This window comes from Diaphorina citri, unplaced genomic scaffold (genome assembly GCF_000475195.1).
Source record: "Diaphorina citri unplaced genomic scaffold, Diaci psyllid genome assembly version 1.1 scaffold863, whole genome shotgun sequence".
Taxonomy (NCBI): domain Eukaryota; kingdom Metazoa; phylum Arthropoda; class Insecta; order Hemiptera; family Psyllidae; genus Diaphorina; species Diaphorina citri.
In genome coordinates, this window is record NW_007378295.1 from 68,808 (window position 1) to 92,626 (window position 23,819).

The 23,819-nt window shown below is 39.4% G+C and overlaps 3 protein-coding genes and 2 long non-coding RNA genes across 6 annotated transcripts; 4 read left to right on the forward strand and 1 right to left on the reverse strand.

Annotated features, from left to right (window-relative positions):
• The first annotated feature begins 5,793 nt into the window (after window positions 1-5,793).
• On the forward strand, window positions 5,794-8,218 carry LOC113468820 (integrator complex subunit 4-like). Its single transcript, XM_026826037.1, has 6 exons — window positions 5,794-5,799; window positions 6,040-6,189; window positions 6,529-6,760; window positions 7,050-7,225; window positions 7,587-7,859; window positions 8,066-8,218. The coding sequence occupies exons 1-6, from the start codon at window positions 5,794-5,796 to the stop codon at window positions 8,216-8,218; spliced, it is 990 nt and encodes a 329-aa protein (XP_026681838.1).
• A 77-nt stretch (window positions 8,219-8,295) lies between these two features.
• LOC113468821 lies at window positions 8,296-9,107 on the forward strand. Its single transcript, XM_026826038.1, has 2 exons — window positions 8,296-8,485; window positions 8,844-9,107. Exons 1-2 carry the CDS (start codon window positions 8,342-8,344, stop codon window positions 9,105-9,107), a joined length of 408 nt encoding a protein of 135 aa, XP_026681839.1. The 5' UTR covers window positions 8,296-8,341.
• Window positions 9,108-9,286: 179 nt separating this feature from the next.
• On the reverse strand, window positions 9,287-23,808 carry LOC103512606 (serine/threonine-protein kinase TBK1). 2 transcript variants are annotated; one of them, XM_008477381.3, is made up of 10 exons: window positions 23,488-23,808; window positions 22,684-23,179; window positions 22,242-22,448; window positions 18,360-18,637; window positions 17,828-18,035; window positions 17,203-17,315; window positions 16,495-16,779; window positions 15,952-16,142; window positions 10,967-11,048; window positions 9,287-10,393 (listed from the first exon to the last, which is right to left on the reverse strand). In XM_008477381.3, the coding sequence occupies exons 2-10, from the start codon at window positions 23,105-23,107 to the stop codon at window positions 9,956-9,958; spliced, it is 2,226 nt and encodes a 741-aa protein (XP_008475603.1). In that variant the 5' UTR covers window positions 23,108-23,179; window positions 23,488-23,808; the 3' UTR covers window positions 9,287-9,955. The 2 variants fall into 2 exon arrangements, with proteins under 2 accessions (XP_008475603.1, XP_017300962.1); XM_017445473.2 differs by lacking the exon at window positions 10,967-11,048 and having other exon boundaries at window positions 15,870-16,142.
• Window positions 11,050-12,511, forward strand: LOC113468818. The gene is made up of 2 exons (XR_003392435.1): window positions 11,050-11,168; window positions 11,813-12,511. It is a non-coding gene; the product is annotated as an uncharacterized LOC113468818 (long non-coding RNA).
• LOC113468819 lies at window positions 14,906-15,643 on the forward strand. Its single transcript, XR_003392436.1, has 2 exons — window positions 14,906-15,050; window positions 15,488-15,643. It is a non-coding gene; the product is annotated as an uncharacterized LOC113468819 (long non-coding RNA).
• Window positions 23,809-23,819: the final 11 nt, after the last annotated feature.

Sequence of the window (23,819 nt, forward strand, 5' to 3'; positions counted from 1 at the left end):
GAATGTCTCTTTCTTAAGGAAACCTGCACTATTTCAGAATACTAACATTTTTACCTACAAAACCCATTTATTTGGCAGAAGGAATTTCAACTTTTAATAGGTAAAGGCCTATCTTCTAATTTTGCCTGTTCCTTTATTACTCGAGATTTTAACGTAGGATACCTACTGATCTAAGATTTCATCTTGGTTTTCCTTTCTGGACTTAAAAATGTAGTGATTACTTAATCATTGTAACAGCAGTATGGTCTAAGCTCTTTGGTCAGTTGTCGATTTGTAAATGGCGATTTCTTTCTGTCACGCTTCACAAGATTCTTGCATGATCTTTATCACAGTCGATTGGCTTTGTATTAAAATTCGACCTTGCCATGAGCCATGAGTTTGAAAACGCAGTAGACGCGAAGGTATAGGAATCAAACTTGACGAAGGTTTAAGGAAACAAGAGGCAAATCCTTTAAAAATGTAGTGATTACTTAATCATTGTAACAGCAGTATGGTCTAAGCTCTTTGGTCAGTTGTCGATTTGTAAATGGCGATTTCTTTCTGTCACGCTTCACAAGATTCTTGCATGATCTTTATCACAGTCGATTGGCTTTGTATTAAAATTCGACCTTACCATGAGCCATGAGTTTGAAAACGCAGTAGACGCGAAGGTATAGGAATCAAACTTGACGAAGGTTTAAGGAAACAAGAGGCAAATCCTGACAACTGTTTTGACACGTTAACTTCCGACAGCATAATCGCACAACCGGACTACTTTCCTACCAACAACTACCTTCCTACATTCCGGAGTGATTTGAGTGTCACTCAAACGGTGAAAAATTTAAAATCATGTTTACCCATGTATTCAAATGAGCACCATTCTAACACCTCAAAAATGTGCCTAATTACATGAACAACTGCAAATACAGGGGCTAAAACAAAACGGATTGAATAACGGATGTAAACATAAAGGATTTGGAATGTTTGAAAATGTAAATGGTATGGAGACTGAAATACCTTTGATTTTTCACGACGAGGTACCGTTCTACCTTCACACCAAATAATGCATGGGTAACATTAGACCTTGGGTATTTGTTTTCACGTCTGTGGAGTGTAGAGTTATTTACATATTCAGACCTGTCTGATCTGTCACAACTGTCTGCTCATGTCAACAAGATCTTGGGCGGAATGTTTGAATTAAAAAAATTGAAATGAAAACAAAACCACTGTGAATAGGTATATTTGAGAGGATGATTCGCGAATTTGTAAACACGGGGGTGGAGGTTAGAATGAGGCATGGTTTTGGGAAAACACTGAGTCGAGCAAAGATTGTACTTACAGACCTATACTCCTACATGTTTGTATACCTACGAATAATTTGAACAACCCATACAGTAGTAAATTTTCGAGGAATGATGACTGAGGTGATATCGGATTCGGAGACAACCCTTGTAGCCTTGTAGATTAGAGAACTACCTCAGATGTGTACATACCTAATTAATTGATTACCTATTGGTTCTGGGCCACCTCGATCGATTGTCCTTGGATACGAGATCACGGCCAAAGTGAAAATTGTGGAGAGTCAAAAGTAGCTCCATGAAACTATGCCAAGAGTTTTTTCGTACTTTCAAAGTAAACAAACGATTCAAAACAACCAAAATCTAAAAAATCTAAATCTAAAAATTTTTGAAGGGAGAAAAATTAATCTGCTAATAAAAACCAAGAAGGAGAAGACCCATAGGTAATACTAGTTTCTATAAAAATTCAAAGCTTAGAGGTCTCTTCAGGTAAAATTCAGGATAAAATACTGAAATAAGTAATCACTGGTATACGTATACCATAAGTCTCATGACGTGAGGATCCCTAGCTACTAGACTTCTTCGAGCTAGGAGGTCTCATCTCTTTACCTAGGTACCTATAAGATAACTCAGAAACTCAGTAACAGGTACTCCAAAATAGATAGCTGGTAGCTGGTGCTAGTGCCTTTTTCGATATCCTTGATGGACTTTGTATGTGTCACACAAGAAAAGCATTTTTAAGCTGAAAGTCCCATGTCAAAAGATCCTTAGATCAGACTCCCTGTGAGAAATGAATGGGGAGGAAATAATGATTGTTTTCTTCTAACTTTCAGGGGTGTAATGGTACACATGTAAAAGTATTTATTCCCCAAGAATACAACGAACACATCCATAAAACATGGCAACTCATATTAAGAAGAGAGCATTGGCAGAGTATACCAGCCAGGTTGTGCAACAAGAACCTCAGGTAAACAAATCGGTACTTAGTTCAGAAGTCATGTCAATGGGAAAATTGCTACATAAAGGAGCTGTCACAAATGAGCAGTGACTGGTTTTATTATAGGGTTAGGTAAACACCAAAAGGAGCTTTCACAATTTGAGCAGTGATCACTGTTATTATAGGGTTAGGGTAAACACAAGGAGGAGGTTTCTTTTTCATTGTCATGGCTTCTGAATAATTACCACCAATTTTGATCTGCCTCACCTTTGGTTTTAAAAGTTATAGGAAATGTTTTTGAAGCTTGTGTTTTTTCAAGGCAGTTGAACATGGTTGTAGGCAGTAGATACACTCCTTTGTTTGTTTGACATTGGTACTCAAACCCATTTACAAATAACTTATACCACTTTTTTCCTATTTAATAAAATTATTATCCAGGTAAAGTAAAAATAATAAAATATAGCAAGTTGCACGGTAGATAAATAGATGTACAACTCAGCATTGTAATAAGACTTTTTTGTTGCTTATTGTTTTTTCTTTTTCCCTTTGGATTTCTTTGTGATCACAATGGGTATATTGTTTTCCCGCAAAGTTTTCACATAGTTGTTCAAAAATTTACTGATAGTATTGTGAGCAAGCATTGTTCTCAGCTTGTGCAACTTTCTTGCCAGCTCTTTTTCTCTCCAAACTGCTTTCTCTTCTGTCATTATTTGGTAGTCGGGTTTCTGAAGTTCAAATAGTTCTATGAGTGTCATCAGTTGTTGTTTCTCAAGATCCATCTGATGAAGCATGTTCTCATACTCTGCATGTTTCTTCCCTGGAAAATGATGTACCAGGGAATGAATACAGGAACTTAAAGTAATAATCTCTACAAACACCACCTATTCCTATTTATGTAGTCAAAATCATTATCACCTGTTCCAAATTTTCAGAACCTGGCTCTTGAAGGAGTATTTATAGAGGGCCCTATTTGATTACAGTGGAGCTAAGCTTGATCCTATTTTTACTCACCTATATCCTTATCATAAAGAGCTATGAATTGTTCCAATTTATTCTCACATTTTGACTTTTCATCTCTCAAACTTTTCTCATTGGTTAAGTTTTCCTTGCACAAGTATTCATGTTTCCTCTGGACCAGCTTCTCTTCACTTTGCAAGTTGTTCAGCTCATATTCAATGGTTTGCCATTCCTGTATCATTCTCTCGTCTGCACTTCTTGCTATTTCATTGAGTTCTTCTTTCTTTCTACTCTCGATCATTTCAAGTGCTTTCTTATATTCAGCTATCAGTTGCTTCTTCTTGCATGTTTGTATATATACTCCTACATGTTTGTATACCTACGAATAATTTGAACAACCCATACGGTAGTAAATTTTCGAGGAATGATGACTGAGGTGATATCGGATTCGGAGACAACCCTTGTAGCCTTGTAGATTAGAGAACTACCTCAGATGTGTATACATAGCTACATACCTAATTAATTGATTACCTATTGGTTCTGGGCCGCCTCGATCGATTGTCCTTGGATACGAGATCACGGCCAAAGTGAAAATTGTGGAGAGTCAAAAGTAGCTCCATGAAACTATGCCAAGAGTTTGTGGTGTAGGCAATTTGGTCAATCAGCCCCCCCAAGACCGAGCCCTTAGTTGCGCCCCTACGTGAATATTTTGCCACCATGACGTCTTGTTTGCATATTTGAATGGCATCATATGAGTGTCAACAGTGAGATATGTATGAACATTTCATTGATGTTCAGAAAGTAATGGAGAACTAATAAACGGAGACCAGCAAAAAGCATTTCCTCTTGTGAACCTGGAGCTCAGAACCCAAATAATGTCCTTTTCAGTCCCGATGATGAATCTGAGAACCTGTTTACCCCAGAACAGACATACCTACAGTAGGTTGGTACTTAGGTGTCTCCTTTTCACCTATATTCCTATATAATAATAATTTTCCATACATTTGAAAGAACAATCTAAGGGGAATGAAGATTATTAACTCCCTATTGGCCTGGACTGCAGGCCAATATATCTACATCCTTATGTAGATACTTAGAACCTAGTTTGGTGCAAAACTCTGGATTTGTATAAGTAGATACCTACCACCCATACAGGCAGATTACTCGCATCATACTAGTACAGTCGCACATCTTCACAAACGGTAGCTAGTGAGATCTAGGTAGATATTTGAAATCTTTTCAAAAGATTCACCTCAGAAAAGTCCAAAGACATTCAGAGAGGAACGAAGCAAAGGAAGAGTTCCTAAAGACCAACATAAGATTCTTCCTAAAGACCAACATTTAGATTCTTCCTAAAGACCAACATTTAGATTCTTCCTAAAGACCAACATTAGATTCTTCCTAAGGACCAACATTAGATTCTTCCTAAAAACCAACATTAGATTCTTCCCAAAGACAAACATTAGATTCTTCCTAAAGACCAACATTAGATTCTTCCTAAAGACAAACATTAGATTCTCTCACTTTGCAAGTTGTTCAGCTCATATTCAATGGTTTGCCATTCCTGTATCATTCTCTCGTCTGCAGTTCTTGCTATTTCATTGAGTTCTTCTTTCTTTCTACTCTCGATCATTTCAAGTGCTTTCTTATATTCAGCTATCAGTTGCTTCTTCTTTTCTTCTTCACGTTTGTATTTCTCTTTGATGACATGTATTTTCATTTGCAACTCTTGTATTTCTTCCTGACGATCTTGTTTGATATACTCCCAGTCTTGTTCTTCACTAGAATAATATTTTCCAGGGATGGATGCTTGTTCCAGTTGTTGTCTTGTGTATTGTATGAACAGGTGGAATGATTCTAGGAATTGTGTCAGGGCCGTGGAGGTTTTTTCATCTTGCTTTATTGCTGCTGATTTTGGGGGTTCTGAAAATCAATAAGAAAGTGTGATTATTTTAGGAATTTATTCATATCAAAAAGTAGTTTTTCGCACTTTTTCATTCTTTCTTCCTTTAGGTCTAGATAATGCTAATGATCAATGACTAATGAAAATGAGAGATGTATAGTACTTACTCGAAAAGACATTACCTGTCAAATGTGTGGCATCTTTTAATCCAAGATGACTGATTTTGTCCAAACAGTCTTGCAGTACAAGAATAAGTTTGTCAATGTCCAATTTGACCACATTGAAATCCATATTATTCTCCTTCTGTTGGATTTTGATCATGTAGATTGTAGACCACTTTTATTGAATCTCGAATACCTAATATCTTTGACTCTGAGTTTAATTCAAATTTGACTTTGAAATTAAAATGAAATTGATAACAGAAATGCACTACTAGGTGTTTAGGAAGGGGGGGGGGAGAACTTCGTATACTATTAGGGTAAGTAAAGTTAAGAGAGGGGTGAAACTTGAATAGGTGACGTTAGTGTGCTATGGGTATACGTATAAACGATATATTGATCAAACAGGACAGGTGCCTATAGATACCTCGGAACTCGGAAATTCAATATACACCCTCGATCTGTCAATCTCTACATTTTATCCATGATGATGATGTTACCTACCTAGGTGCCTATCTTGAACGTATTTTACTTCCTCCGAAATCCATGTTGTACCCATCTATGATTGTACCTACCTGTTTTTCTGATTAAACAGCGTGGTCAGCACAACACTCCATCTCAAAAAAGCATAAAGTCAGGGCTTCGGGGAGCTTCATTATTCTCCTATTCTGTTTTCTGTAGGCTAGACTTCGAAAATTTAAAATTTGGGTTTTGCTATTTTAGTTTTTCCAGAAGTGGGATAGCCTGCACCTGTTTTTTCAGAGAGTTAGTCATTAATGACCAACGATTTTCTTGCACCATTTACAGGAACAACCAGCGAAGAAGATTCGTCTGGTGAAGAAGTCCCCATCAGGTGTAATATCCGCTGCCGTGTATATTGGAAGACTAGAGAAGTGTACGTCCAGTAATAGTGCACTTCAACTGTTGCTCAGAGTGGCTGAACATCTTCACTTTGATGTAAGTAAGGAGAGAGGGAGAGGGATTTAGACTGAGAGAGAGGGCGGAGGGAGATAGAGTGAGTGAAAGCAAGTGAGAAGGAAAAAAAGAGAGGGAGGAGGGGATAGAAAGAGAAGGAGTAAGAAATAAAAAGAGGGAGAGAGAGAGAGAGATATATATACATAGGTAGATAGAGAGATTACCTCACGAAGATACTGAAGTATCCAGTTGGGTGGAAGAGACCAAAAAGGAGTGTTTCTTCTTATAACTCATTCAAAGTCCTTTTTTAACTCACTCAGTCTTGAGTTCTTTCCACATCTCTAATTCTAACTCTAACTTTCCACATCTCTCTCATCACAGGAAGATGACCTTCAGGTTTCCATCAAGAAGCTCATGGACTACTACAGTGTAGAGAAGGAATCTGCCGTGCGGGTTGTAGTGCTAACCATCCTGGGGGATATAGGATGCGACTTCTCCTCAGACGTAGCCACCCTACTTGATGACGTCATAGCTCTCACACGAAATGAAGACTCTCACAAGGTGATCGCTCAGACTCTTACCACTCTACTCAAACTAGCCAAGTGTATCAATAGTAAGTTATCCACAGTCCCTTGTTCGATTAAAAATTATGGAAAAGAATTTTTTATTTTGTGTTAAGCATATGTACTTAAATGCTTGTCACAAATATCGTTATCCAATTTTATGATTTGACTTGGACTTAAACCACCAACCTCCAGATCCAAAATCCACTGAGGTTGGTATTCTTAAAGCCAGCCGTTCTGAGAACGAACCTCATGCATTCATTAAAAAGTCCGCCCCGGGCGGGAATCGAACCATGGCTACAGTTCCTTGTTTCATTCAGTCTCTATTTCATATTTCAGACCCGGATACCAATATGAAATTGATAGATCTCGCCAAGAAGTATCTGAAAGACACGAGTCACTCCGTGAAAAGCAAGTGCCTTTATCTGATAGGCGAGTTACTTCCCCTGGGGGACCCCTCAGTGCCTACGACACTACATTTGATCAACTGCTACACACACAGTCAGGACGCTAGGGTAAGTAGAATAGAATAGAATATACCTTGTTTATCCTACTGGGATAGGACTGAGCCCAAAAACTTCGACTGTAGTATACAATTCAAATCATACTACAATTCGATTTCTAGTGTGATAGTCATTTAAGTATTCCTTTTCCTAGCCTTTTCCTATTTAAATAGGGTCGGCATAGTGTGATACTCATTTCTTCCTTTCCCTAGCCTTTTCCTATTTAAATAGGGTCGGCCTGTGTGATGTTCACTGAGCCGAGGAAATTCTTATACGATATGTTTATTCTTATCCATTCTTATACCATATGTCTATTCTTATTATTCTTATCCACCTTTTCCAATCAGCAATCACATGTTTTTTTTCCCCTCAGGTGCGCAGTGCTGCATACAAAACCCTAATCGGTCTGCACGAGCGTGGTCTGAATTTGGATTTCTCCCTCTACCGTGACATATGCAAATCTCTCAACGATGATTACGAAATCGTCCGCCAGAGTGCTCTCAAGCTGGTGTGGATCCTGGCCCAACGCTATCCGGAGAATAAGATCTCTTTGAATAACCAGGGCGAGGAGATACGGCTTGTGGATGATGCGTTTGGATTGATATCCAACGGAGTCAACGATTTGTCCATGCATGTCCGGACACAGGCCGCCCAGCTATTGGGTAAGTAAGGGGTATGAGCCTTGTGTTTTAGCAAATCTTGGAGAGCGCTAGGTGGCGGGTTTCCTGTCCGGGGGGGGGGGACTTTATCGTATGCAGTACGCAGACAAGGTCCGCTTTCAGAAAATAACGCTCAGCCGCAACTTCTGGTTATTTTCCCATAAATCTTACGCAATGTTCCCTCTTTTCTCAGGTGGGTATGTGCTATGCTGTGATCAACTCCCCAGCTCCTAGTTCCGACACGATACTCAAGTTCACAGCAGGTCTAGTCATGGGTATCAGTATGGATGCTGAGCTGTGGTATTCATTGAGAGTGCATTACGGGCTTTCAGTAATTTTATTATAATCATGTTACGGGGATTTTTTGTCAATGCAACTATTTGTGTCTTCAAATAGACAAATCCAATGTGTCTTATACTGATTTCAGGTACCCCATTTGAACCTCCTTGGTTCTGCCACGAGTACGGAAATGCAGTCTGTACCCACATCGACATGTGACTTTCTCAGATCCATGCTCAAAGGTATTGAAGAGGCCCCTAACACACGGGTACGCGTGTATTTGTTGCAGTGCGCGGAAGAAGATTTGAATCGTTTGTCCAAGATAGACTCACAGGTAAGACGTCTATTCAACTTGTAATTATGTGTTTAGTCGGACAACCTCCGTGGCCGACTGGGTATCACACTAGGCTGACACTCCGGATGTCCCGGGTTCTATTTCCGGAGGGGTCGGAGTTTTGTCGACTCTGTGTTTAGAGTTCGGGGTGCAGTCAGCCTCGTGAGGACAATTGAGAAGCTACTTTAATCGAGTAGCGACCAGTGGCGGCATTACCAGTGTAAAAAGATTAATGAAATAAGGAAATTGATTGCGAAGGAGGCACTTAGTAAAGCTGTGATTTCCACAAAAGTTGAGAAAAAGCTCTGCTTTACCACAAAGAATTTCTACAGAACACCATGTATATGTTGTGTTACAGGTGAGCGGGTGTGCACAATTGATCACCCTGTATATCAACAGTGTCCTCCTATTTCACAAGATCATCGAGTACAAACTCTGGTACTCCTCTTCGTCCCCCTCCCTCATCAAACAGAACATAGTCCAACTTCTACAGAACACTCTCAAACTGGAGTACCTATTCGTGGGACTTACCGATGTGGACTTGGCTTTGATCAAACAGTTCAAAGTGAAGACGTTGGCCCTTCAGTTGGTGTATGTGGTGCGGGCTATTGTTTGTAGGTAATAAGGCACATCATAACGAAAGAAGAATTTGGTATAAGGGATCCTAAGGGACAGGACAGGCCGAGGGCTCAAGAGTATTGACGGAATTTTTAATCTGATATCATTCACAATGAACATTGCTAGAAATTGCAGTGTTTAAAGACAGAGGTAGAAATCAAAACAAAAAATATAATATGAAAATATAAATATTTTTGTAAAATAATACTGTCTTTTATTTTCACCTAGTAAGTAGGTAGTATCTATGAGTAAAAAATAAATAATTACAATATATTTGCGTACAAAAAAGTAAAGGTGTCCCACAAAGAAATAACCCATCAAAACCCTTGGATTTTTTCTTTTCTTTCTGTTTTATTGTTTGGACTAACTTTTCATTGAACATAATAGCCAAAATGTGTCAATGATATGACAACTTTTGACCGAAACTGATTCAGATAAATAATATAGCTTGTACGGAACAACCTTCATATCACATTAAAAATGCACCTGATGTATAAGAAGACATAAAATACCAATGAGTTCTTCGCTAATATGAGTTCTTCTGGGAACTTGTAAGCTAATTTTCAACATCACATCCTCCCGATTGCCTAATCTACTAATCTCTATGTACCTACCTACCTAGTAATGTCTAATGTCATGTAAATGCTTTAAGGTCAAAATTACCATTATCTTTCTCAAGTAAAAATAATCGTAATTTTAACTGAAATAAAATATGTACCTATCTATGCACACATATATCGTATACAAGAGGAACAAGCGGAACGAGTCCCTGAATTCTGATATGTGTCCCTATGGAGTTCAAATCCACATGGGATTCCTGTCACAGCCTCGTTATAGTTCCTTATTCTCCCACTAGGTGTCACTACTAGACTGTTCGCTGAGCAGTTTGATATCATCAACCAAGTGACTATTATTCTCCAAGAACTGATTGAACTCATTCTTAATCAAACTCAAATCCTTAATACTCGTCCGTATGTATTTCAGATCTTGACTTTTGATTCGGAGACAGTTATTCAGTTTGTTCACATTCGAGTTGAGATGATTGGTAAACTTGATCTTGCTCAGGTTCATCAGGTTTTCGTGAAACTTGACATCTTCATCGATGACTTTGGTTTGGAATTCTGCCAGACTGTGGGCGAACGTTTGCATGTCTTTGCTGAGGAAGTTGGACTGGAGATAGATGGTCTGAGCCATCTTGTACCAATCGGCCAGACAGTCTGAGAGTTGAAGTACGTGGGGATAGGTGTCATCATCCAGCAGACATTTGATACGTTTGCCGGTCTCTCCGATCTGAAAACAAAATGAAGGGAAATGTGACCTGTGTTAAATGGGAGTTAAACTTGCCTCAGTGGCATAGGCCGTCAGCCTGATCAGTAAAAGGATGCGAGTTCAAATCCTTATTGATCCATGATTAATTTTGTTTGTTAACGAATGAAATATTGACTCAAATTGTACCCCTTCGGTTTGGCAAACTCCAATAAGGCAGGTATTGTACGGGATTACTGGAGAGGTGTGAACTGGTTTCTAGACACGTGGTCTCGCTGTTACGATGCGATGGCAGGAGAATGGGAAACGTCTGCTCCCGAATCAATACTGTACCATGCTGAACAGGGAGTGAGGGAAATACCGCACTACGCAGTCCACAGCGTTCCATTCAGGCTAACAAGGCTGGCAGGGGGTCTTACCTGTACCTGCCTCGGTGGTGTAGTGGTCAAGGCGCTCGCCTGGTAAACAGGAGGGCGTGGGTTCAATCCCAGCCGAGGTATGGAATTTTTTATCTTCAATATAATTTAAGAATTTGACCACAGTAATAGTAGTAGCCTACAGTCCTATGCGAGTAGTATAAATAAGCACTATTATTACCTTGATTCTCTCCAATACATGGAACTGTTCATCATTATAGCTGAGCGTGCGAGTGGCGCGATCTCGTAGCAAATGCTGCCATGTGCTGATATCTATCACCTGAGTAACACAGCCTGCCTGAGGATACGAGTCAAATATCCTGACCAGCAAACCCATCTGATTATACCTCAGGCGTCTCATTTGAAACCTCAGAACTACGACGGTAAGTAATACTTATTCTGTCTCGTGGAACAATAATTGAGTTTATATTTGTACGTCGGGTTCGATTCCCGCCCGGGACGGATTTTATCCTGAACGGATATGGTTCGTTCTCGGAACGACTGGCTTTCACCTATCCTGTCTTTCTTCTCTCTTCGCTTTCGGGACGATAAAACCTTTCGGGACGATCCAACCTCTTCGACAAGTATTTATCGACCAGCCTAGTTTGTTTGTAGTGTAGCGCGTGTCTTGTAAGCGCTAGGTCGTGGGTTCAATTCCCGCCAGAGGTGAACTTTATCCTAAATTGATCGGTGCGTAACTGTTAAGCCAGTGTTGATAGCAACGTAGAATACATCAGTTCCCACTTGACCACTGAAGTTAAGCAACGTTACGCTTGGTTGGTATCAGGATGGATGACCATTAGGGTAATTGTGCGTTGGCTTTCCCAACCCCATGCCTAACTCCATTCACAAAAAGCCCACTCCGAGACTTAGGTGTGGGGGCGAACAGCCCTAAAGGATGGGTTAGGCTACTACGAATCTTCCCAACCCCATTCAGACCCTCGTTTAAGTAGAATGACCCCAATTAGGATCTTTCTTCCCCTTTACAGTTATTCTAATTTTATCACTTTCCCGTTTTATTCGTCAGATGGCGCCACGCACCGTTTGGTGACCACAGCCCTCATCTCGGCTCAAGTATGGACAGAAGCGTCCCACGTAGAACTTAGCCTCGTACTGGACCTCTCACAGAACGAAGGCCCCCTGTCCCATTCTCTACAGACGTCGATACAACCCTGTATCATTGACCTTTGCAAGCCTGTGAAGATCAACATCCAGCCCAAGCCTGTCAAGAGAGGCATTTGAAAAGACCCTGTAGTCTCCTGCCATCTGTTGTTGGAGTTTTATGATCGTATGATTGATTTCCTATTCCAGAATTTCGCACTCGACGGATTTCATAGTAAGTATCCACATTCTGTTCTGTTGAGAGGTGCGGTAATACCTATGGAGCTATTGGATTATATCGAAAACCATGTGTAACTACTTGAGTAGTAGTACTCGTTTTCCATACAATCCAATAGTTAGAATGGCAATGGACCTTCACAAACGGAGTCTTCAATCAAGTACCTATGAATTTGTTTGTAGGTAATAAGGCACATCATAACGAAAGAAGAATTTGGTATAAGGGATCCTAAGGGACAGGACAGGCCGAGGGCTCAAGAGTATTGACGGAATTTTTAATCTGATATCATTCACAATGAACATTGCTAGAAATTGCAGTGTTTAAAGACAGAGGTAGAAATCAAAACAAAAAATATAATATGAAAATATAAATATTTTTGTAAAATAATACTGTCTTTTATTTTCACCTAGTAAGTAGGTAGTATCTATGAGTAAAAAATAAATAATTACAATATATTTGCGTACAAAAAAGTAAAGGTGTCCCACAAAGAAATAACCCATCAAAACCCTTGGATTTTTTCTTTTCTTTCTGTTTTATTGTTTGGACTAACTTTTCATTGAACATAATAGCCAAAATGTGTCAATGATATGACAACTTTTGACCGAAACTGATTCAGATAAATAATATAGCTTGTACGGAACAACCTTCATATCACATTAAAAATGCACCTGATGTATAAGAAGAAATAAAATACCAATGAGTTCTTCGCTAATATGAGTTCTTTTGAGAACTTGTAAGCTAATTTTCAACATCACATCCTCCCGATTGCCTAATCTACTAATCTCTATGTACCTACCTACCTAGTAATGTCTAATGTCATGTAAATGCTTTAAGGTCAAAATTACCATTATCTTTCTCAAGTAAAAATAATCGTAATTTTAACTGAAATAAAATATGTACCTATCTATGCACACATATATCGTATACAAGAGGAACAAGCGGAACGAGTCCCTGAATTCTGATATGTGTCCCTATGGAGTTCAAATCCACATGGGATTCCTGTCACAGCCTCGTTATAGTTCCTTATTCTCCCACTAGGTGTCACTACTAGACTGTTCGCTGAGCAGTTTGATATCATCAACCAAGTGACTATTATTCTCCAAGAACTGATTGAACTCATTCTTAATCAAACTCAAATCCTTAATACTCGTCCGTATGTATTTCAGATCTTGACTTTTGATCCCTGTACCATTGTCTCCAGAAGATGGGAGCCTCTCACCCCTCCCTAACGTTACCCCTCGTGCACACGCTGCTGGCTATTCATCCATTCTTCGACACGGCAGAAAAAAGTGTGGACGATCCTGCCTATATTAGTGTCCTCATATTGATATTCAATGCAGCTCAACACTGCTCCACTATGCTGCCTTTGTTTGAAGAGAAAACCATCAGACATTATAGCTATCTGAGAGATACTATGCCGCATTTGGTGAGTGTTTTTGTGAACAATTTTGCTTAAGTGATGATTTAAACTTGGCTGCAAAAAATATTACCCACTTGGTTTGGCTTAAAAAAAAAAAAAAAAAAAAAAAAAAAAAAAATTTTCAAGCGGAACCAGTCCCTGAATTCTGATATGTGTTCCTATGGAGTTCAAATCCACATGGGATTCCTGTCACAGCCTCGTTATAGTTCCTTATTCTCCCACTAGGTGTCACTACTAGACTGATCACTGAGCAGTTTAATATCATCCACTAGGTGACTGTTATTCTCCAAGAACTGATTGAACTCATTCTTAATCAAACTCAAATCCTTAATACTCGTCCGTATGTATTTCAGATCTTGACTTTTGAGCAAAACATAGTCCAACTTCTACAGAACACTCTGAAACTGGAGTACCTATTTGTGGGACTTACCGATGTGGACTTGGCTTTGATCAAACAGTTCAAAGTGAAGACGTTGGCCCTTCAGTTGGTGTATGTGGTGCGGGCTACTAACCAGTCTGCACGAACCTTCTGTCAGCATTTCCTGCAGCAAGTGGAACTTATGAGCAGGTAAGGGGTTCGGTCCCCGATGAAGGCAAAGCTTTTTTTTTTTCTTTTTTTTTAATCCCGTTTTAGTTCGTAGATCACTTCCCAAATTGTCTGTAAAGAACGAAATACACTTGGAACATGGAAAGGGGCCCAGATATTTGACTCTGGTCGTTCAAAGGGAGATTTTAAACCCCCCAATCCTTGCAACACAACGAAAAAGGTACCACCATGCCTATGTCACCACATGGAAAAGGAAAACAATGAAACAAGTTAGACACATGTGGTTTGTGTCGTACTACGGTCCCTCACCAGATGAGCGATAAGAGACACATCACACATCCCATTTGCTGGGTCAACAAGAGAACTCCAGAAAGTAAAGTACCCCGTTAAAATATTTGCAATCACAATAAAAGAGCAATTTTTCTCTTCCCACCTTGGAAATCGAACCTGGGACCTTCTGCAGTGCATTAATGTCGCAAGTGCTCCCTAAAACCAACCATCTGATATTTCAGATTCCTCAAGGACAAATCTATTCAACCAGAAGGATTCATAGCGACTATGATGAAGGATTTGAATCAGCTGGAAGAGACCAAACCGGGTACCGTTGCTAGATGTCTACTGCCATTACTACAACTATGTGATCTGACATCTCCACCACAACCTAACACTCAGGTAGGCAACTGAAATCAACTCCTAATGGCCTACAATTTGAGTTAACTTATTTATCCTCTCGGTCTCGAGTGGATTGGAACGCCTCACATTTCTTCGACACACTCCAATTTGTCAAGGGTCTAGGTTTACCTTGCCCTCGTGGGACTTACCGATGTGGACTTGGCTTTGATCAAACAGTTCAAGGTGAAGACGTTGGCCCTTCAGTTGGTGTATGTGGTGCGGGCTACCAACCAGTCTGCACGAACCTTCTGTCAGCATTTACTGCAGCAAGTGGAGCTTATGAGCAGGTAAGGGGTTCGGTCCCCGATGAAGGCAAAGTTTTTTTTTTTATATATCCCGTTTTTAGTTCTCAGATCACTTTCCAAATTATCTATAGGTAAATAACTAAACACACTTGGAAAATGGAAAGCCCCTAGATATTTGACTCTGGTCGTCCAAAGGGGATTTTAAACCCCCGAATCCCTACAACTCCTTGATAAAGGTACCACCATACCAATGGAAAAAGTAAAACAATAGAACAACTGCTACATTAGACTGATGTGTTCTGTGTCGTAGTATGTCCTCGTCAGATTGGTGATAACATGTCCTATTTGCTTGGTCAACAAGAGAACACCAGATAGTAACCCGTTAAATATTCGCATTCAAAATAGGAGAGCTTTTTTTTCTTCCGATCTTGGAAATCGAACCCGGAACGTTCCGTAAATCCAATCATTTGATGTTTCAGATTTCTCAAGGACAAATCTATTCAACCAGAAGGATTCATAGCGACTATGATGAAGGATTTGAATCAGCTGGAAGAGACCAAACCGGGTACCGTTGCTAGATGTCTACTGCCATTACTACAACTATGTGATCTGACATCTCCACCACAACCTAACACTCAGGTAGGCAACTGAAATCAACTCCTAATGGCCTACAATTTGAGTTAACTTATTTTATCCTCTCGGTCTCGAGTGGATTGGAACGCCTCACATTTCTTCGACACACTCCAATTTGTCAAGGGTCTAGGTTTACCTTGCCCTTTCAATATAATTTAAGAATTTGACCACAGTAATAGTAGTAGCCTACAGTCCTATGCGAGTAGTATAAATAAGCACTATTATTACCTTGATTCTCTCCAATACATGGAACTGTTCATCATTATAGCTGAGCGTGCGAGTGGCGCGATCTCGTAGCAAATGCTGCCATGAGTCCCTCAGCCTCTCCGTTAAGGTTTTAGCCCGGGCAGGCACTTTCACTTTGCCTGGACATATGATGGGCCGAGTTGCATTGGTCCATTCTTTAGACAGGGTCTTGTCTAGAACACAGCGCTGGTAGAGTTGTTCGACATTGAGCGAGAGACTGTTCAACTGATTCGTGCGCAGGGAATCGATTTCATCCTGTGAATAGAGAGAAGGGTTTTAGTAGTCACTTTTCTCTCTTCCTTAGAAGTCCATTCATCCTTCACTATACCTAGTTTAAGTTCCAAACACACTTGCAGTACAGTTACTACAAAATGTCTTCCAACCTGGTCTTTCAACACATCGTTGGATTACGCCATTTTTTCGCAAACTTCAGGTCTAAAGGAGTGAGATTTGTCCAAATGTCGTGTACACACAACGATCTCTCGAAAGAGCAGGTCGGAAAAGCATTTTTGAAGCCGGTCTACGCTGGTTATCTGGCTCCACTGTCTTACCTCAGATGTATGGGCAAACAGCCCTGAAAGTTGGGTTAAGCTTATACGAATCTTACCTTGAAATCGTTGGCATTGTTCGACTTGTCCTCCATCAGACTGAATATACTATTGTAGGAGCGACTGATATGATCCACCAGACTCTGTACTGCCCCCGTCACTTGTTTCAGATGATGTATCTTAGCTGAGATCTCGGACAGTTGTTGATTGAGCACCGTAATGAACACGCCCACACTATAATGGGTCAGACAAGAGGACTTGCTTAGCTTCTCAATACGACGCTTGCACACATGTCCGGTGCTGCAAGCTTGCTTGGCAAGGGTAGCGTCGTTCTCTACAGACACCTGAAAAGAAAACCAATCAAGAACATGACACATCATTTCATAGGAATTGAAATCCCCCTTGCTTAGCGAGAGTTGCAGTTTAACTCTGGAATGTCAGGTCACTCACGCAAGAAAAAACGTCTAAATCAGATAAATTAAAAGTTTAAAGCCAGTCTAGATAGCTTGGAGGGTAGCCTGCCTTGTAAGCTCTAGGTCACGAGTTCGATTCTCACCCGGGACCGACTTAATCCTGAATTATCTGTTCGTTCGAACAGATAAGGTTCGTTCCAGGAAAGGCTGGCTTTCTCCTATCCTGTCCTTCTACATTGGTCAGAAAATTTCCGCCCTGGCCGGGATTCGAACCCAGTACCTCCAGGTTAAGAGTCAGTACTCTTGACCACTCAGTCACAGAGGTGGGCTAAACAATATACTAGGTATAATTACCACGTTAGGAAAGGAAGGGAACTTGGGAATGTCAATGTCAGAGGGGAGGGTAACATTGTTGTTTTCCTCACTGAATAGGAGGAGGGGTTCTTCTGGTGAGATGACGGGAAAATCTGAAACAAAATAAAAATATCATCTAATAGTGCCTATTTGTACTAATCGAATTGCCCGGTTAAACACACCATCCTAACCCCAAGAGACCTCTGGGAGAACCCAACGCAAGCTGCCACCTTCCTTGATCTCATTTCAACCCTGGAACCTGTTGGAGATGTTGACTGATCTGCTGTCATTGCTACAACAACAACTGCTCAAATAGGACAAAAGGGTTCTTTAACTCCAGCAGTAGACTTCTACTTTTATTGTGGTCAATTTTCAAACAATGTTGATGATAAAAGCCCATACCTCGGCTGGGAATTGGGATTGAACCCATGCCTTCCCGATTGTTAGGCGAGCGTCTTGACGACTACACGTCCAAGGCAGATAAATAGAATAGAATATACCTTGTTTATTCTGCCAGAATGAGACTGAAAATTCCCTTTACTCCCACAGTCTAAACAAGGACTTTTAAATTTCATTGGTACTTAAACGTCTGTATATGTACATATGTCTGCCTCCCATCACTTACTTTTCCCACTAGTTTCAGGTTCTATCACATGAGAGAAATGTGTGTTTTTATACAGGAGAATTTGCTTGTTAGGTGTCACATCCGTTTGTTCTTGTATGAGGTCTTGCAGCTGATCATAGGCGTCATCTGGATGAAGGTAGATACGAATACATTGCAACCGGTTGATATGGAATAGGTGGACCAACTTTCTGTTTAGGGTTTTCGTCACCTGATAATGGAAATGGATAGAAATGAAGACATGGTGTTCAATTTCCACACAAGAGTAAATGAACAATCTCTGTGGCTGAGTGGTTATCACACTTAAGGTTTTAAGGTTGATTTCTAGCTTTTTTTTTTTAAGGCTGTTTTGGAATTAAGTGTGCACAAATCCAAAGCTTATTTTGTCAAAATCTCTACAAAAATCTTCAGACCAGACCAGACAAAAAATCTCAGACCAGAATCACTAATTGCAATGTGCACAGTTATTTTTCAAGACAAATCTGTGAAATCATAAGATAAGAGGCCCACAAAATCCCATATGTATTTTCATTACCTCACTAAAGAAACGCTCAAAACTCCAAATTTTCTTTGAGTCCACTTCAAGTAATCCTGCCAGAATAGGAGTGACTAGCTTCTTAAGCCCCAGACTTAGTTGACAGTTGTTTGGCAAGTCAGTGCACCAATCAATCTCTCCATTTTCACTTGTTTGTGTTCCAGAAATAACACCTGATGCCTTTTTAGTTGTGATGTAGTACATTGTCTCTTTGTTTCTTCGACCACCATATGGACGGAATGGAAGATTGCCGGTAGCAACATGATAGAGGGTGACACCTGGAAATCAATTAACAACAAAAACAGCTTATAATACACTACAGATTACACAGCAAATTTTATCATAATTTCAAGTCCCTTTACAGCCATATATTGAGAAAGCACAGTACCTATATTGATTTTTTTTTTTTATCTCAGTACCTACTGCTTTTGGATCACTTCAAAGGTACCTACTGATAATACATATTGGATTGCTTATAGGAACTCACAAATTATTATCAAGAAAAAGAGACGATATGAAACAATTATGTTGGCACCATATGGACCAATTTGGTTTATGATTAGAGGAGGGTACCAAGGATTGTAATTTAAAGCAAAAATTTGCAACCCTGACTAACATTCGTACATTAAACTTTTTTTTTTTTTCAGAGGTTTGATAGAGGGAACTTTAACATCTAAGGTAGTGAGGTCTTATCGTCTCGAAATTGTTTGAGAGAAATCTGAAGTCCTTACAAAAGGGGAACTCTTTTAGAGCCTCATCTCAAGTTTAGCTCTGAATAACGGCCGAACCGTACATTTCTGGAAACCCGCCCCAGACACATTTTGATCTAAATAATTTGTCACATCTCTTTGAAAATTTTTAGTGCCTTGGGCCGAAATCAGTCCTGAGAAACTCGATCTTTTTTAGAGCCTCTTCAACTTTGAGCGACTGCGGGGGTTGGATATTCGCCACTGAATTAAAGTTCCAATTTAGTTGCATCTTCAGCTAAGAAACATTGATATTCTTTCTCATCGCGTTATTCGTCTTTATTTCTCTCATCTCCTAGGTTCGATGACTCTAGTAAGTCCAGAGTTCCTGAATCAAACCCTGGACAAAAAGTTGATGTCCAATATGAAGAAGAAAAGTTCCGCTCATGAAATGGCCTGGAAGAATGTCACTAGTGGAGAATGGTCTAGTGGCAAGAAGTGGATGGACGATGCACCTCAAGAGGTAAGTTGATGGAAGGAAACTATTGGATAGTACTTATGAACTATCGAACTTGGCACAAATATTCGATAAATTATGCAGAGCAATAGTATCCTTGGGCCCTGTTCCCAGAAGGTACGGTTCGACCGTTATTCAGGGCCAAAGTTTCACTGTTTATGGCTATACAGGTAAAAAGCTCAAAAGGAACTAGCGCTTCTCACGACTTTACCTTTAGCCACAGGTCGCTCAAATTTTGCAGACAGCTTCCATAATTAATAAAGATCAAAAGTGTCCGCGGGTCGGACCTCGAGAAATGTACGGTTCGGCCGCTATTTAACGCCAAATCTTTTAAAGAGCTCAAAAAGAGTTCGCAATGCTCAGGCCTTTAGATTTCAGTAAAAAAATCCCAATCTCCAATGTCATATACATTCCAGGTAATAGATGCAGACCAAATCAACCTCATGTCTTCAGGAGCTTGTGGTGCCTTTGTACACGGGCTGGAAGATGAATTCCTTGAGGTGCGTCAAGCTACAGTGGATGCTATATGTGCCCTCAGTCTGAACAATCCCGACTTTGCTGTCCTGTGCTTGGACTTTCTGGTGGATATGTTTAACGATGAGATAGAGGAGGTGAGGCTGCGAGCTATCGACAGTCTGAGTCAAATATCCTCACATATCACCCTGCGGGAAGATCAACTGGAAACCATTCTAGGAGGTAATTATAACAATCAATCCATAATCGTTCCATCATGGGACGGATCGATGTACGAAGCTTCTCTACCAATTTCGAGAGAAGAAAGAAAAACAAAATAGGAGAAAGCCAGCCGTTCCTAGAACGAACCTTATCTGTTCGGGATAAAATCCACCCCGGGCGGGAAGTGAACCCGCGACCAACCGCTTACAAGGCAGATGCGCTACCTGAAGGGTAACTCCTAAAGTGTAGTTATTAAAATAGACTCCTTAAGGATAGCAATCACATTTTGGCGAAAAGTTACTCCAGGCTCTCTTCCCTTATTTCTAGGTCTGGAAGATTACTCACTTGATATTCGCGATGGCCTACGTCGTATTTTAGCCTCCTGCCGTCTATCTACTAAGAATTGTCTACAAATGTGTGTCTCAAGTCTACTAGACAACCTCAAGAAATATCCTCAGGTAAAAATAAGCATTTACAATAATCTAAAATGTGTCTAAATCTTGAAAGTTTTGTGTCGAAATTTCCTTACAACTTTTAAATCACAGTATTATGACTGGATTAAATCCTTTTCTTTCACTGTGAGCCTTGTAAGATATTTACAGGAAAGTCTTGAATGTTCCTATACTTAGTGAATCCTTTATGTCTCTGAAGATAATTCCATCTAACAGCCTTTGAGAGTGTAGTATATTGTATAACAATAACATAATCATGCAAGTTTCGCCGATTATACAACCTCATTCTTATTTCCTGTATTTCTACTTTATCATGGACACGCGTTGCTTGAAGTTGAAAGCCCAGAAGAGGTTAGGTAGTAGAACAGTAAAATAACTCTCAAGAATATGTAAGATTTATTTTCTGTATGATTTCTTCCCTCAGGATAAGAAGTCCCTGTACCTCCTGACAACTTAAGTTAATCACAGTATTATGACTAGATTAAATTCCTTTTCTTTCCTGATTTTTTCTTTCACCAGAGCCTTGTAAGATATTTACAGGAAAGTCTTAAGTGTTCCTATACTTAGTGAATCCTTTATGTCTCTATGAAGATGATTCCATAGTCTAACAGCCTTTGAGAGTGTAGTACATTGTATAACAGTAACATAATCATGCAAGTTTCGCCGATTATCCAACCTCATTCTTATTCCCTGTATTTCTACTTTATCATGGACACGCGTTGCTTGAAGTTGAAAGCCCAGAAGAGGGTAGTAGAACAGTAAAATAACTCTCAAGAATATGTAAGATTTATTTTCTGTATGATTTCTTCCCTCAGGATAAGAAGTCCCTGTACCCTGTTTGTAGGTAAGGCACATTATAACGAAAGAAGATTTGGTATAAGGGATCCTAAGGGACAGGACAGGCCGAGGGCTCAAGAGTATTGACGGAATTTTTAATCTGATATCATTCACAATGAACGTTGCTAGAAATTGCAGTGTTTAAAGACAGAGGTAGAAATCAAAACAAAAAATATAATATGAAAATATAAACATTTTTTGTAAAATAATATTGTCTTTTATTTTCACCTAGTAAGTAGGTAGTATCTATGAGTAGAAAATAAATAATTACAATATATTTGCGTATAAAAAAGTAAAGGTGTCCCACAAAGAAATAACCCATCAAAACCCTTGGATTTTTTCTTTTCTTTCTGTTTTATTGTTTGGACTAACTTTTCATTGAACATAATAGCCAAAATGTGTCAATGATATGACAACTTTTGACCGAAACTGATTCAGATAAATAATATAGCTTGTACGGAACAACCTTCATATCACATTAAAAATGCACCTGATGTATAAGAAGACATAAAATACCAATGAGTTCTTCGCTAATATGAGTTCTTCTGGGAACTTGTAAGCTAATTTTCAACATCACATCCTCCCGATTGCCTAATCTACTAATCTCTATGTACCTACCTACCTAGTAATGTCTAATATCTCAGTACCTACTGCTTTTGGATCACTTCAAAGGTACCTACTGATAATACATATTGGATTGCTTATAGGAACTCACCAATAGACCATAGGTCAACAGTTGCTCCAAAAGTTTTCCCCACTGGTTTTCTAAGGACAGCCCTCTCATACATGTCAGGATGCAAATACTCTTCAGTACCATACAATGACATGAACTGTTGGTCTTCTTCTAGCTCTCTGGCAGCACCAAAGTCAGTCAGCTTGTAGATTGTGCTGCCATCATCACAGATGAACTTCATGATGTTACCTAGAAAGATGGGCAAAACACATAAATGGAAACTTAAATAAATAGGTAATAATAAAATAAATTTGACTTGTATAATAGGGCCCCAGGCAAAAATGTAATGTTACCAGTCCTGTAGTTTTACACATTTGGAAACATCTTTTATAAATTGTGGATTTTTCTGTGCTCTTCTAATACCTTTTCTTATGTCAATGCAGAAAAAAATCCACCTGTAACCAAGAATTAGGTATCTACTTACCAGGTTTCAAATCTCTGTGTACAAGTCGGTTGTCACGTAAATGTTTCATCCCTGCTGTCAAATGTTCAAGCACTAGAAGGAATTCTTCTTCCTGGAGACCATATGTGTTTTCTGGGTCATCCAGAATATTGAACAGACTTCCTCCTGTGCACAACTCCATGACAATAACTTTACCACGGCCTTCCTGTTCTTCTTCAATTGCTAACAGTTTTACAATGTTCTCATGCTTCACTTTCTTGAGCACTTCAAACTCTCTCATTTGCACATCATGAGGTCTCATGTGACTGAGCTGGTTAAATGTTTTCACTGCTACGGGTTCTCCATTGTTTTTGTTAACACCTTGAAATACAGCACCTGTGGCACCTTTTCCCAAAACACTTGTTGTGCACCACACATAGTTGGTGGAGCCTCTTAGAAAAGACATTCTCCAGTAGTGTTGAGTATTATTGTTTACAAGTTACTTTTGAATTTATCCTTGGGATTTTTTGATGGTTATCTGAAATACAAAGAGGATGATTTCTCATCATAAACATTGTAGATAGCAGGGTACCTACCTACCTATCTCTCACTTCTAATAAAAAGGAGAAAACTGAAGGACTTTTAACAAGAATTACCTACATTGGTTCATGTACAATAAAATGGAATATAAGGGTAAAGTAAACTTAGTAAATAGTATATCCTCTGGCAATGAAATATAGGTAAGCAAATATTATCCCAATATGGTTTTATCTGCAAGAGAAAGTTAAACACTTTGTAAAGCCCAACAGAATGGATAATTATAAGAACGGTTGTGTACATACTTACATGTCATGTAACAGAGAAACCAATTGGTTATAGCATACAAGGAATTTCAGCACATCTGAGCAGTTGATTGATAAAATTTATATAATGAAAAAAAATTGATGGACAATTGGTCACACTTCATGGCACATTACTGTCAAATTCCTGTAAGATTTTACAGAAGGTGGTTTGGTGACAAAGGGTAACGAAAATGGATTCTGGTTTGCAAAATTAAGCGAGGCCGAGGACTTCAAAATCTAAAATCTGCTTGGTCAAAGGACTTGTAAGAAACACACACACACTAGGAGATAAAATTCAAATTCTGAATCTGAATTTTCTGATAAACTGATAAGAGA